General features: G+C 44.4%; 1 protein-coding gene across 1 annotated transcript in view; it reads right to left on the reverse strand.

Annotated features, from left to right (window-relative positions):
- LOC135873081 (WD repeat-containing protein 64-like) overlaps positions 1–16003 on the reverse strand; it is a 75259-nt gene that overhangs the window by 9337 nt on the left and 49919 nt on the right. Inside the window, exons 17-23 of the mRNA XM_065397552.1 lie at positions 15479–15585; positions 15315–15394; positions 15168–15222; positions 14052–14097; positions 13019–13078; positions 11760–11922; positions 8345–8440 (exon numbers count right to left, since the gene is read on the reverse strand). Of these exons, the coding sequence (XP_065253624.1) occupies positions 8345–8440; positions 11760–11922; positions 13019–13078; positions 14052–14097; positions 15168–15222; positions 15315–15394; positions 15479–15585 (607 nt within the window). The remainder of the gene's footprint in view (positions 1–8344; positions 8441–11759; positions 11923–13018; positions 13079–14051; positions 14098–15167; positions 15223–15314; positions 15395–15478; positions 15586–16003) is intronic.

The following is a 16003-nucleotide window of genomic DNA, read 5'->3' on the forward strand; positions in this document are numbered from 1 at the left end:
GGGAACTACAGGCCAGTCAGCCTCACCTCAGTCCCTGGAAAAATCATGGAGCAGGTCCACAAGAAATCAATTCTGAAGCACTTAGAGGAGAGGAAAGTGATCAGGAACAGTTAGCATGGATTCACCAAGGGCAAGTCATGCCTGACTAACCTAATTGCCTTCTATGAGGAGATAACTGGGTCTGTGGATGAGGGAAAAGCAGTGGATGTGTTATTCCTTGACTTTAGCAAAGCTTTTGATACAGTCTCCCACAGTATTCTTGCCAGCAAGTTAAAGAAGTATGGGCTGGATGAATGGACTATAAGGTGGATAGAAAGCTGGCTAGATCGTCGGGCTCAACGGGTAGTGATCAACTATGTCTAGTTGGCAGCCGGTTTCAAGTGGAGTGCCCCAGGGGTCGGTCCTGGGGCCGGTTTTGTTCAATATCTTCATTAATGATCTGGAGGATGGCGTGGACTGCACTCTCAGCAAGTTTGCAGATGACACTAAACTGGGAGGAGTGGTAGATACGCTGGAGGGTAGGGACAGGATACAGAGGGACCTAGACAAATTAGAGGATTGGGCCAAAAGAAACCTGATGAGGTTCAACAAGGACAAGTGCAGAGTCCTGCACTTAGGACAGAAGAATCCCATGCACTGTTACAGACTAGGGACCGAATGGCTAGGAAGCAGTTCTGCAGAAAAGGACCTACGGGTTACAGTGGACGAGAAGCTGGATATGAGTCAACAGTGTGCCCTTGTTGCCAAGAAGGCTAACGGCATTCTGGGCTGTATAAGTAGGGGCATTGCCAGCAGATCGAGGGATGTGATCATTCCCCTCTATTCGACATTGGTGAGGCCTCATCTGGAGTACTGTGTCCAGTTTTGGGCCCCACACTACAAGAAGGATGTGGAAAAATTGGAAAGAGTCCAGCGGAGGGCAACAAAAATGATTAGGGGGCTGGAGCATGTGACTTATGAGGAGAGGCTGAGGGAACTGGGATTGTTTAGTCTGAAGAAGAGAAGAATGAGGGGGGATTTGATAGCTGCTTTCAACTACCTGAAAGGGGGTTCCAAAGAGGATGGATCTAGACTGTTCTCAGTGGTACCTGATGACAGAACAAGGAGTAATGGTCTCAAGTTGCAGTTGGAGAGGTTTAGGTTGGATATTAGGAAAAACTTTTTCACTAGGAGGGTGGTGAAGCACTGGAATGGGTTACCTAGGGAGGTGGTGGAATCTCCTTCCTTAGAGGTTTTTAAGGTCAGGCTTGACAAAGCCCTGGCTGGGATGATTTAGTTGGGAATTGGTCCTGCTTTGAGCAGGGGGTTGGACTAGATGACCTCCTGAGGTCCCTTCCAACCCTGATATTCTATGATTCTATGAAGGCTGCAGCAGAACCCCACAGTGAGGCGGGGCAGTCGGCCTCAAAGCATGTAAGGTGCCCCTTAACACCGCTGCGCCGCGCCCCCCCCCCCCCTCCCCATTTCCACCCAGGCTGGGAGGTAAAACTCTGCAGATAAACTTTTGAACTCTGGGGCTGCACTGAGCAGGGACAGAGACTTTTGGTTGATTTTTCGGGTTGCTGGACTTAAGACCTTGAGGGGAAAAGGACACTGCCAAACTTACTTGGGGGTGGGTCTTTTGCTCATGGTTTGTGTTATGAATCCTGTTTGTGATGTTTCCCCAACATAATGCCACATTGTTTCCCTCCTTTATTAAAGGGATTTTGCTACACTCAGACTCCATGCTTGCGAGAGGGGAAGTATTGCCTCTTAGAGGTGCCCAGTGGGGTGGTATGTAATTGTCCCAGGTCACTGGGTGGGGGCTCAAGCCAGTTTTGCATTGTGTTATTGAAACGGAACCCCTAGATACTGAACCTGGCCCTTGTTGCTGCCAACTCGGACAGGCAGAAGGGTTACACAGACATGTATTCTGTGCCCCACCCTTTGTCCCCTCTGCATCAGAGTCTGTACTTCTGACATTCAGTGTGAAGGAACTGAGGGGTTTCGGGTGGTGCACCCTTATACAGCCAGGGAGGGACTATGGCTGCAGGATGTGAGTGCCGCCCCATGGGTATTGCTAGGTAAAGTTCTCTGGCTCTGGTGCACAGGGCATGCACACATCCACATGAAACACATGTCTACATCACATCTCGAAGAACACTGACAGGTAGGTAACTGTTTTTTCTCTGGTTCCATCCACCAGAATAAACCAGAAATAGACACCTCGGTAGCAAAGATCTACCCATCAATCCGAGAATTTATTTTCTTTATCCAGAGCTGCAGGAGATCAACCATAGCATTATGCTTCCAACTGCTAGGACTCCTGGTCTCAAGCACAGCGATCACTCCACAGGTACAATCACACATCAGAAGTCTTCAATCCTTCATACTAACGGTGTGGGACAACTCCCTGGAACACATGAAAGATCAAATACAGGTTCCAACACAGGTGTTCAACTCCTTACAATGGTGGTCCGCCCACAACTATGTCCACCAAGGCACGTCCCATCTGGCTTCCAGATCCTTTAATCCTCACAACCGACGCCAGCCTGGAGGGCAGGGAGCTCATTTGGAGACTCAAACAGCCCAGGACCCTGGAGCCAGGAGGAAAAGGCTCACAGCGTAAACCTCCTAAAGCTGCCAAGCTAGCTCTGTGAAGGTTCCAGCCCCCTCCAAGGAGGAACCATGTCCTGCTTCAATCAGACGATAGGACTGTGGTCACATATTTAAACAACCAAGGGGAAACGAGTCCAGCACTACACACGGATGTAACAGAAATAATGAGGAGGGTGGAATGGTTCCTCATTTTCCTCAGAGAGCCACATCAAAGGGGACTTGAACCAAAATCCAAACTGGCTCAGCAGGCACAAGATCAATAATGCTGAATGGTGCCTGAAATCAGGAGGTTTTCAATCTCATCATTCAGCCTCCCTTTAACCAACCTGTGAATGATAAGAATGTAAAGAGGCCAAAACAGTTCACAAAGGAGGCAGGCCACAGATCCACGTGGACATATGTCTTATTGCATAGTTGACCACAGGGCCTACTTTACACAGTTCCACCCTTTCCACTACTGGGGAAAGTGGTCCAGAAACTAAAACAAGAATAGGCAACGGTAACACTGATAACTCCTCATTGGCAGAGGAGACCTTGGCTCTTAGCTGTGACAGCTGAAACTGGAGCCTTCACTCCAGCTTCCATGGAAACTGGGCATCCTTTCAACAAGGTCCTCTGCTTCATCCGGACCTGAAACAGCTTCAGCTAATAGCCTGCTTTTGAGAGGGAAGCTCTAGAAGGTCTCAGTCTGTCCTCCAGAATCATTAAGATACTGTTTTTGTCTACGAGAATATCAATACTAAAAGCATACTCCTCTATCTGGTCCAGATTCAACAACTGGTGTCAAGAGTACAATACAAATCCCAGAAGTCCAGAAATTCCAATCATTCTGAACTTTCTCGAAGGCGGCATAGAGAGAGGCTTGCAGCCCAGGACCATTGCATGTCAGGTGTCTGCTCTTAATAGCATGGTATTTCCAGGATCCTTGGGCTCCCTGGCAGACAATCCACAGGTAGCCAGAGTCCTTCTAGCAGTCCAATTAGCCACAGTAGTAGTCAGGCCACTTTTCCTAAAACGGGACCTTTGACATGACAAATCGTCCCTCTGAGCCTCTGACTTCCGTATTGGCCTTTTATTTATCCATAGACTCGTTTCTTAGTAGCTGTCACATCCGCCAGGTGAGTGTCGGAGCTGGCAGCCTTACCCATTCAGGAGCTGTACTGCATGTTCTATGAAGACAGGGTGGTGCTCAGGACAGCAAAATCCCTTCTTCCTAAGGTAAATTCCACACTTCCCAAGAGGTTGTGCTGCCTTTGTTCTGTCCAAAACCACAGCATCCAACTGAAAAGGAGTGGCACGGATTAGATGTCAGAAAAGCATTGAAAATCTCTTGAGTGTACAGAATCCATGAAAAGATCAGGTTCCCTATTTGTGTTCTTCCACCAAAATGCCAGGGACTCAGAGCTTCCAAGTCCTCCATCACTAGGTGGATTAGACTACATATTGTGGAAGCCTACAAATCATCAGAGGCTCCTGTCCCAGAAAGGATCAAGACAGGGTGCTGGAACAATCTGTATAGCGGGGGTGCTGAGAGCCATTGAACCAAACTGTAAACCTTGTATGTGATGGAAACTACTTCAAGCCAGGGGGTGCGGCAGCACCCCCAGCACCAGCACCTATGGATCAAAGCGCACTCCACAAGATCCTTAGCAACCTCACGGGTGGAACGAGCAAGTGCGCCCACTTCGGAAATTTGCAAAGCAGCCACTTGGTCTATGCCAGCAGTTCTCAACCAGGGGTCCAAGGCCCCCTGGGGGTCCACAAGCAGGTTTCAGGGGGTCCACTAAACAGAGCTGGCATTAGACTCATTGGGTCCCAGGGCAGAAAGCCCACGCTGCCCTGACCGCAGCACCCAGGGCTGAAGCCAAAGCCTGAGCAGCTTAGATTCGCAGGGACCCATGCAATTGTCCTGCTTGCTTCCCCCTAATGCCACCCTGGCTTTTATATGCAGAAAAACAGTTGTTGTGGCACAGGTGGGCTGTGGAGTTTTTATAGCATGTTGGAGGAGCCTCAGAAAGAAAAAGATGAGCCACCCTGGTCTACACCTAACAGCTTCATTGGGCACTATAAGGTGGATCTAGGGTGACCAGACAGCAAGTGTGAAAAATCGGGACAGGAGGTGGGGGGTAATAGGAACCTATATAAGAAAAAGATCCAAAAATCGGGACTGTCCCTATAAAATCGGGACATCTGGTCACCCTAGGTGGATCTTCTATCTTCTGCAGAGACATCCTTTGGCAGGACAGTGCTGCAGGTGGTGGCCCAGAAATAATACAGACTTTTCAGCAAGCTCACAGAAAGAGGGTTACTTCTTTCCTGCTGAACTTTTGTTTCATAACCCAACTCGTTCAACTGATCGCTACTGCACAGGCATCCAGAATTGTGGGTGAGCAGGGCCATGACAGTGGCGCTGCAGAGGGCTCCCTGTCCTGCCTTCTAAATTATCCCAACTCCCAATTATGTGGATAAAATCCGTGTGTCCCCCATGCTATTCAGATAATCAGGAGTATACTGTATTGTTATATTTCCAAGCATCCTAGCTATAACATGCGCGTAGCTATATCTTAATGTTCAGAAAAGATACAAACAAGTTTGTAATGACTAATGAAAAAAGTCATAATAAATTTATTATCAATATCGAGGTCTCTCCCCTACAGGGCACTTGATCTACAGTGAGCTAGCCATTCACGCAGTGCTGGTTCTGCCTCCTCATTTCTAGCTATAATGTATTTTTAGCTTCTTTCAATTCAGTGTGTAACCCTTCTGCCCATCTAAGTTGGCAGCAACAAGGGCCGGGTTCTGTATCTAGGGGTTCCGTTTCAATAACACAATGCAAAACCGGCTCGAGCCCCCACCCAGTGACCTGGGACAATTACATACCACCCCCCTGGGTACCTCTAAGAGGCAATACTTCCCCTCTCGCAAGCACGGAGTCTGAGTGTAGCAGAAAATGTTTAATAACATGAGGTAAACGACATCAGCATAAAATTGGAAAAACACCACAAACAGGATTCATAACACAAACCATGAGCAAAACCCACCCCAGCAAATTGGGCTGTGTCCTTTCCCTTTGGTTCTTGAATCCAGCAACCCAAAAATCACCCAGAGTCCCCAAAGTCCAACACCCCCAAAGTCTCTTGGGTCCAGCAACCACCCAAAGTCCAACAACCCCCAAAGTCTCTGTCCCTGGTCAGTGCAGCCCCAGAGTAAAAGGGGGGGCATGCAGGGTGTTAAGGGGCACCTTACGTGATCCGAGGCTGGCCAGCCATCTGTTTCTCCGTGGGGGTTCTGCTGCAGCCTTTACCACGAGCCAGTCCACTTTCCTGCCATCCCACGAACTGCTCCGCTCTACAAGCTGTTCCGCTCCACTCCGCTCACCGACCTGTGAGCCGTTCCAGCCGTCCCCGCAAACAGCTCCACTCGCCGTTCCTTGGGCCACTCCAACCGGCCCCGCAAGGCTCCACGCCGCTCACTGCTCCTCCAGTCGTCCCCACAAATTGCTCCGCCAACTGCTGAGCAATATAGCTTCAGGCTCCCCCACTAGTTAACACAGCACTCAGTGATCTCAGCTCTTAGTAACTTCAGCTCTTTTGTGATTTCAGCTCTTAGCGATTTCAGCTCATAGTATAGTAGGGGAGCCCCAGTGCTGGTGCACCATTGGCCCAAAGTGAATTCAGCTCAGCAGCCTGTAACTAGACTCCTAAGGGAATCAAAGTTCGCTCTGACATTCAACAGTGGAGAGAGGAGATGGTGCAATTGGTGTTTCAAACCCTCAGAGGGGGGCCCATACCATCAGGTGCAAATACCTGTCCCCATCCTCTTTCAATTCACTGGGTTTTGTAACCCATGCCCCTTGTCAAGCAAGTGCTACTTAGGTAATGGTGAAGGACTCACTCAGTCCTTCTGTCATACAACAGTTCCACTGGCCTTGATTCACAGAATCAGGGTAACAAAACTTTATTCTTCCTGCCCCAATAATAGAGAAACTGGGGATCCCACACCAGCCAAAGTAACCACTTTCAGTTGCTGTGTTTCATGCCAGGCGAGTGGGTGTGCCTATGCAAACAAGATCAGCCCCTGGAGTTCTTTTCCACACTCGCCATAATTCACCACCAGATGTCAGGGTAGAGCTCATCCTGACTCTGCTTACAAGTGTAAGTACTTTCCCATATCAGTTTTCCATGTAAACAATTGCTGTAGTTGCTACAGGGATGTAATGTGATTGCAAAAACAAGAGGAAGCATCAATCCAAGTGGTACAAAAATGGTTAGAGAATCCTGCCGTAGAGTAGCCCTAAATTCTATTCTGGGGCAGCCTACTGGCAGCTTATGGGATCACTGCTAAGGTCCCAGAGGTTGTGCTGCATAACACAACAGTAATTAGTTATTAATTATTTGTATTATCGTAGCACTCAGGAGCCCAAGTCAAGTACCAGGATCCCATTGTGCTAAGAACTGTACAAACACAGAACAGATACCCAGTCCCTGCCCTAAAGAGCTTATAATAAGACAAGGGACAAGAGACCGATACAGACAGAGGAGTACAAGGAACCAATGAGACAATATTGGTCAACATGACAGGCTGTGGTCTCAGCACATCAGTGGCCTAATCGTTGTCAACATTTTTGTAGGCATCATGACAAAGGAGGGTTTTGGAGAATGTAGCTTTGCAGATGTTTACAGGGAACTTCTCCTAAGTGTGAGGAGCACCATGAGGAAAGCACAAAGGTGATTATTTGAAAATTCAGCAAGTGGGCAATCAAAGTTCTCCCATGGGCCAATCAGAGGTGGGAGCTGATATCTCAATAGTAAATGAGAGGTGACAGGCAATGTGGGGACAGACTGTGAAGGGCCTTGGAAGTGAATGCAAGCAGATTATGTTTGATGCAATAGAGAAGCGGGGGCTAGTGGAGGAAAGCAAAGAGGAGTGACGTGATCACAGCGATGTGCTAGGAAATTACCTTTGAAGCAGCATTTTGAATGGATCTGAGCAGGGCAAGATTGCACTTGTCAAGGCCAGAGAGAAGGATGTTGCTTTAATTGAGACAAGATGATGAGAACCTTGATGAGAGTTTTAGCTGTATGGATGGATAGGAAAGGCTGTATCTTAGGCTATACCTAGAGTACATGCTGGGAGTGCGATTCCCATGCTTGCATACACATATTCGCACTAGCTTGGATGAGAACTAGTGCAAGTGCAAATAGTAAAGTAGCTGCAGTAGCGGGGACAGCAGCAGTGGAAACACAGTTTAGCTGTGCTGAATAGAAGCCCTCCTGAACCCCCTGGGTACATACCTGGCGTGGCTAAGCCTTGCTGCCACTGCCCATGCTCTGTGGCCACCCACACTACTATTTATGCTTGCACAAACTCTCCTCAAGCTAGTGTGAATATGTGTATGCAAGCAGGGGAATCACACCTCCCACTCATAGTGTAGATGTAGCCTTAGAAAGATTATGCAGGTTTAAGGAATGAGCTGTTGATGGGCTCTGAAGGGAAAGCTGTTCATTTCTTCTTGGCTGGAAGTTGGTTTCCAGAGTGCAAGGTGTTGTGGGAACTGGGTTGGCTCAAAGGCGGCAATTAGTCATGGTCCCAAAGAAGGTAAGAATTGTTTAATGCTCTTTTTCTGGAAAAACCATAATCGTCTGGAGTTTTTAAAATCAATTTAGTAGCATGAATCATTTTTTTAAAATCCTATTTCTTAGAGATGCAACATATTGTAGTAAACGCTAGCGTTATTAACTCCTACCTTGAGGCCCATTGGAAATAAGAGAGGCTGCTGTTGATTCAAATTTCACTGCGCGAGTCCTCAGAAATACGAGTTGAGTAATACTTGTGTCTACAGCTTGGGAAGGAAAAAGAAGAACAAGATTGATTTGTTCATTCTAAGCCTGCTTAAATCTTGAACACAACTTAATTGTTCTCTAGTGAAGGATAAAACCAAAATGTTAAAATAGAATTATATTGTAGCAGCAGGTTTTCCAGAGATCAGGGTATTATTTTCCACCATATTTAGATTATAACAATTAAATTCCTACTGCTCTCTAAGTAGGCATAATGCACAACTCATTATTTATCATCTATACTTGCTTTTAAGATATACTAAACCTCTCTATGTGTTGATGACAAATACACCTCTACTCCGATATACCGTGACCCGATATAACACGAATTCGGCTATAACGCGGTAAAGCAGTGCTCCGGGGGGGGCGGAGCTGCACACTCCGGTGGATCAAAGCAAGTTCAATATAACGCGGTTTCACTTAGCGGTAAGATTTTTTGGCTCCCAAGGACAGTGTTATATCGAGGTAGAGGTGTATACCAGCACTGATGATTTTTACTAAAACTTCAACAGAACAGTTTTCCTTGGGAAAAACACAGTTCAGTTTAAATAAAAATGCTTTGCAAAATCATGTTTTTCATGAAATTTCAGAGAAAGGGGGGAAATAGTTCAAAAAAGACATTTCAGCTTTTTCTGAACAAAACATTTTGATCTTTCCTTTTAAAATGACTTTCCATTTTGAATTTTTAAAAATTCTGTATTATACATTATAAAATATAATATAATAAAGTCAAAAGTCAACACTGAAATAAAATGTTTTGATTTTGTTGAAACAAAATATTTGGATAAATTTGAAAAGAATTTTTTAATCGAAATTTTCTTTCCTGGAGCATTTAATTTTCAGGTTTTGTTCCAATTCAGAATGAACACAAAATTTAGAAATCTCAAAATCCTCCATGAACTGGAATTTCTGTTCTCTACCCAGCTCTAGTTTTTACCATGTGCAATGACAGCCACTGTTTGTCGTCAGAGAGTGTGGGCATTCTGAGTGAAATTTACGTAGACTGTAAACTCTTTGGTTCAAGCAGGGAGCATCTTTTTGTTCTGTGTTTGTACAATGCCTAGCACAATGAATTCCTGGTCCATGACGAGGGCTCATATGTACTACCACAGTACAAATAAATAAAAGGATAATAAATATTTTATTAATAATAAAATATGTTGCGCAATTTTTAATTATGATAAATTAAAGCAATTGTTACATAGATTTCTTTTAACACCTAAAAAGTTCCACCCCTCCTTGTGTTAGTAGTTTTTCAGTTAACGCAACCTTAGATCAACAAAATATCTGGATGCTAGTGATGAGATGGTGAAAGGAAGAAAGTACAAATTATGTTTTTGGCAAGAATGCCTTTTTTCTTCGACAGCAATTCCTTTATAATTACTATGAAAATTTTTCAAAATATTTTCTACTTCTAGGAATGCTCAGAATTTTAGTACACAATAAGAAAACGTCTGTAGGTGTATAGCAGCACACTTGCATTTCTTCAGAGTGAAGGCATTTGGAAATGTGCCTCATCACTGCTGTATTAATATATGTGTACCTTAGGAAGATAATGTATAGTATTGCAGAGCATGTAACATGCTAAGGCAGGACACCAGTGGTGTGTATGGTACAAGAACCTAGATAAAGAGCCATGACAGAAAATGGTTCTGTACCATTCTTATGTACACAGGGCTGAACCTGATGGGGAAGTTGGGTCATTTCCACAGGCCAGGCCAACCACTGGAATATCAATTTGGGGCCAAATTCTGACCCTGTTACCATGGGACTAAAGGATACATGTGCCCCGAACTCCAGCATAGGGGAGCTCAGTGTCAGCCTGACCGATCCCAAGGACAGTCAAGATGGGGCAGAAAGTGATGTGGAGCTGCTTCTCGGCACCAGTTCCATAGTCAGGTCCCACGGAACTGCTGAAAGGACGTCTGACTCTTACCAGTAATAGCCTGCTAGGGGCCAACGGGCCGTTGAGGACCATTGGAATGAAAGGCATGGTAATCATGCCCCCCCCCCCGATACCTCCCAATGCACCTCTTACACTGAGGAAGACCAAGTTATGCCAGCAGTTCTCAAACTGTGAGTCGGGACCCCAAAGTGGGTTGCAACCCTGTTTTAATGGGGTCTCTAGGGCTGGCTTAGACTTGCTGGGGTTCGGGGCTAAAGTCAAAGCCCAAGCCCCACCGCTCGGGGCCGAAGCCAAAGCCTAAGGGCTTCAGCCCTGGGCGCCAAGGCTCAAGTTACAGGCCCCCTGCCTAGGGCTGAAATCCTTGGGCTTCGGCCCCAAGCGGTGGAGCGGTGGGGCTCGGGCTTTGGCTTTACCCACCCCCCACCGGGAGCAGCGGGGCTCGGGTGGGCTCAGGCTTTGGCCCCCCCTCCTGGGGTCATATAATAACTTTGGTTGTCAGAAGGGGGTCACAGTGAAGTGAAGTTTGTGAACTACTGAATTACGCCAATCAGGAATTCCACCATGCCCAGGGAATCTCCAGATGCCCTATTAGGGCAGCTTTCCATCCCCTTTGCTGCTCTGCAGAGCTAAGGAGACAGAGCATGGTCTGAGGACCTGGACCAATATTTCCAGAAGAAGGAACTTGTAAATACTATTATACTCTTAAGCATGTAACCAAAGGACAATTGTTCATTCAGTTGTAATGCTTAAAGAAAGAGATGGCCTTGCAGCTAAGGCACTAGATGGACTCTGAAGGTCTGGGTTCAATTCTCTACTCTGCCACAAACTCCCTGCCTTACCTTGGGCAAGTCATTTAGTCACTCTGTGCCTCAGTTTCCCCAGCTATAAAATGAGCATAATAAACCTTTCTTTGGGTTGTCTATTTAGAATATAAGCTGGTCAAGGCAGGGACTGTTTCTCACTGTGTGTGTGTGTGTGTGTACGTACACAGCACACATAGCACAATGTCTCATTTGGAGCCTTTAGGCAGGCACTACTGTAATACAAATAATTATTCATGTATATGTGTATATATACCCCCCAAACACACCAAGAAAACAAATATAATCAACTTCATCCTTTGTTCTTGATATTTACTACAAACTATTTGATTTGCTCATTACATTAGAGATAACAGCTTTAATTAAACCAATGGTACGGCACTGCTCCCGTGCCCTACATTGCAATAATTTTATATGATGTACAGTTACCATGCTGTCTCCCTGTTCTACTGAATTTAATAAGTGTCCTCCTAATAGTATAGTTTGCTGTAACATGCAAGGTCCACATCTCTCCAAAAAAGATTTTGAATGAAGGGTTAAGCTGGAAACTGTTTAGGAATTGTTTTCCCTGTAGTTTCCCTAGTCAGTACTTACCTTCTGTGCCAGCACAGTGAGTGGGAAAAGATGTGTGAAGTTTGCGGTATATGTGTCCTGAGATCATATTCCAAACGATAATTTCACCATCATAACTGGAGGTGGCAAGAAGAGTAGGTGGACACAGAGCAATACACAGAATATCCTCCTTGTGGCCACTGCTCTAAATGAAAAAAGGATGACATAAAAGAAACACCGCTGCTCCTTTCCCTTTGTTCAGCAAGAGAAAGGGACCTAGGCACAGACTTTCCCTGGCTCTTGCAGCTCACACACAAGAACCTATGTCATCTCTCCAGCCTAATCTCCTACATAGTATCAGGTGAGAAATTTAAAACAACTGAGATTAGTGTCTTTTGGACCATACATCTCATTTGCCAATGCTTTTCCTCATCCCATCCCATCAGGGTCTACAACTCACACAGCTTTAATTATTACCACCTTCTCTCTCTCTGCTGGTGACACAGATCTCCCCCCATCCTCAGTTCAGACTGTGTCCGTCTCTCTGACATCTTCTGCTGGATGTCTCACTGAAGCCTCAAGATACTCAACCAGTCAAAAAATGAACTTGTTGTCTTTATTATAATAATATATGGAGATATACCTATCTCACAGAACTGGAAGGGATCTTGAAAGGTCATATGAGTTCAGCCCCCTGCCTTTACTAGCAGGACCAAATACTGATTTTCACTCTAGATCCCTAAGTGGCCCCCTCAAGGATTGAACTCACAACCCTAGGTGTAGCAGGCCAATGCTCAAACCACCCTCCTCCCTTTCCTCCAGCATCACCTTCTTCTCACTCTCTCCCTCTCCTTTATGTCCACAGCCCCACCATCCTCCTAGCCTCACAGCCGTAATGTCAGTTTTTGACTCCTCTCTCCTCTTCACACTGAAGTGGCCATCTAATTCTGCTGGTTTTCATTCCAAAACTTCTGCAAAATCAGCTATTCTTCTCCATTCCCAACATAAAAAGCTCCTGTTCAGACCTCGATCATTTCATGCTTCAATTACTACATCTCCTTTTCCTCCTCCTTTCCAACCTGCATGACACTTACCTTGTTCCTCTCTAATCTGCTCAAAACTCAGGTGTGAAAGTTATCTATCTAGAATTATATGTTGGTAAGAATTCAAATAACTGCTCATTACTAAAGTCTAATTGTTTGTTTGTGTTCAATTATTTATCCAGCTTTGTGTTAAATAACATCTGACTTATTTTTTTAAAAGAACTTTATTTGTAATACAGAATCAAGATGGATTCTTACTATATCATCCTGCCAATAGGGCTGAGGTTTCTGAAAGTGATGAAGGTCGTCTGCAGAGTCCTGTTCCAAACAACATAGATAAAAGAGAAGTTGGTGTATTTTCAGCATTTTCTCAGCCAACAGGGTTATGTTCTTCTACTAGGTATGTACGTACAGCTCAAAAGAAGTTGAACTCACATGTGCAAAAGGCAAATGGCTTTAAAACGCAAGTAATTCCCACTGACACAAAAGTGAACAGACAAGGCCCTTCATATTGCTAGAAACAATAGGTAACAAACCGAAAGGCTTGAGAACAGCATGTTTCCAATGTCTATTTAAGTTAATTTTTTAATTAAAATCTGGCTAAATATTATAATAAACATGCATTGCATATTAATAGCAGTAAATGTAACAGCACTGCTTGCTAAAGGCTCTTTGATTTGGCCATGTGTTTGATGATGGGCAACTGGATGGCTCACTGATGACTGTCAAATGTAATTTTGCATTTACTTGCTCCTGCAGGTTGCCTAAGGTACTGAATTCAGAAAACAGACAAAATGTCCAGGCCATGATCCTGCAAAGATTTACATGTGAGCCCAACTTTATGTGCTGAGTGGCCACGTGGAATTCAATGGAACTACTCTCAGGGTGAAATCCTGACCCCAGTGAAGTCAGGCAGTGTTTTGCCATTGAAGTCAATGGGACTAGGACTTCACCCTCAGTGCAATAAGTTACCCATGTTATTATGTCTCTGCAGGATCATGTCCTTGAAATTTTGTTTGTTTACTGGGCACAGAACCTTAGGCAACCTACAGAGAGTGAGATCAAGTTTTACATGTCCTACCTTTAAGTGGAGGAGGTTGAGTGTTGGACAACATTTTTAGTCTTAGCCCAAAACAGAAATGGTTAATACATCAGTGACTGTAAACAGACTTTTTCCCCCCCTTTTCACTTCGAATGAGAAGCAATAAATACAAAATTTAAGAGTTCATTTTAAAATAATAATAATTTTATATTAATACCAAGTCCTTTTAGATATATATTTTTCACTTACAAAATACATGCTTATTCTTCTATCCCATCCAACAGCTATGATATACCTACAAGAAGATTTAATAAAGTGTTCAGTGTTCTGTTTGATTTTATATACTAGTAATTTTTTTTAAAGAGAGATGGTTTTTAAATATTACTGTTTTAAACATCAAGGAAATGGGAAAGTTACACGCAGCTTGCCAAAATTAATGAAATAATCCACTGAGAACTGCCTTCATGGAATGATAGCACCTATTAGGCCAATATTGTGTTTTTCATTATGTTTCTACAGTGGCTAACACAACTGGGGTCCTGGCTTCCACATGCTATTGTAACACAAATGATAACAACATGGGAGCACTGTGTACTGAGTAGCAGAGCAACAGCATCTGTCTCAGAGAACTAGGGATCTGTAAGCCAGCAAGCAGCTTCACTAGCCAGGGAAGGTAAAATAAAGCCAAAACTTCAGTTTGGGTCATACCCTTTTCTTCTGGGCTGGCTTTATCATCACTGGAGGATTCAAAACAAGAGCAAAGTATCTCAAAATACTTGGTCCCAACCACCAGAGGCCTTTGAAGCTTTCAGCAAGCAGGGAAGAGACAGGACACAACCTCCTCCTTGAGTTGCCTTTCCTGGCTATCCTCAATGGGCCTCCTGCCAGATTACCATGAAGTGACTTCCCTCAGGGTTTTACATAAACCCTCATCTTCTCCAGACTGAGCCAAGGGCATTCCATTATGTAATCCCCAGCATACAGTCACATGTTGCTTAGTCAGCTGACCCCTTTCCTTGTGGGCTTTGTCTGGTGACTACAACTCTCAGCAACCCCTGTGCCATGCCCCATCAACAGATGTGCTGGCTGCCCCCGCACTTACAGGCTAGTGCTCTATTAAAGGCTCTATAGGCACTCATCAAAGAATGTAACCTGCTTTGTATAGCTGTCCAAGTCTGTTTATTTCCACTGTGTTTATTTTTTCAGAGGTTGTAGTTCTTTCTGTGGCACAGCTCTGACCAATGCTCCAGCAATGTCACAAAGGAATCACTTTCTACAGAAAAGAGCTAGCATCTGCAGTATAAATTCCCACAAAATATATCACTCCCTAGCTCAAGGTTCACACCAAGCTGTGAAAGATCTGACCTGCTTCTGTTCACCTCCACGTAGGTGCAGTCACAGACTTCAGCACATTTGTCTTCTGTAGGGAAAAATAAACCAAACATTTATTCTTTTCAATACTTTAAATCATATTTTTCCAGTCTTTCAAATATTTTTCAACATGCTGTTTACCCCTTTTCAAAGTATTCAAACAATGTCCATTGTTGTAATTCCATATTTTCAAGCATCCATCTCTTCCTCCTGTAATTAACCTAAAATGGGATTAAAATTCAATATATTTCCCACATGTGTCAACAATTATATATATCTTCAAATAAACATAAAAAGAAACATACCTTCTTCCACTGACATCAAAGGTCAAACAGGTTATTGCAGCACCTCCATGAGCACCACTAAACTCAAATAAATGCTTTCCTGTTTCAAAATCCCACACTTTAACCACCTTTTAAAAGACAAGCAAACAAATAGTGATTGAAGGAGTGTCTGAAAACTAGCAGGATTTTTCCATTTTACCCCCCTCTGCCCAGCCTCTCTCAACTGCTTTTTTTTTTTTTTTTTTTTTTTTTTTTTTTAGCTGAATGGTGTAGCTGCAGGCATCAGGAGAGCCTGTTATTTGATCTCCTTTACTGAGATCTTCAATGTCTCAAAATGAGCCTTGTAAGGTGCCTAGATACCAATGTGATGGCTGCCAAGTATCTACCTATCTTGGATTGGCACAGATGCATGAAGAAACGTATATAGCACTGGTCAACGTGACTGCCTGGATTACCATCACTTTTATCAGTATCCAGATTTATTCAGGACAAAATTAAGATGACCTAAGTCAAATATATTAAATATTAATGGAGATATCCTATCTC

This window comes from Emys orbicularis, chromosome 1 (genome assembly GCF_028017835.1).
Source record: "Emys orbicularis isolate rEmyOrb1 chromosome 1, rEmyOrb1.hap1, whole genome shotgun sequence".
Classification (NCBI taxonomy): domain Eukaryota; kingdom Metazoa; phylum Chordata; order Testudines; family Emydidae; genus Emys; species Emys orbicularis.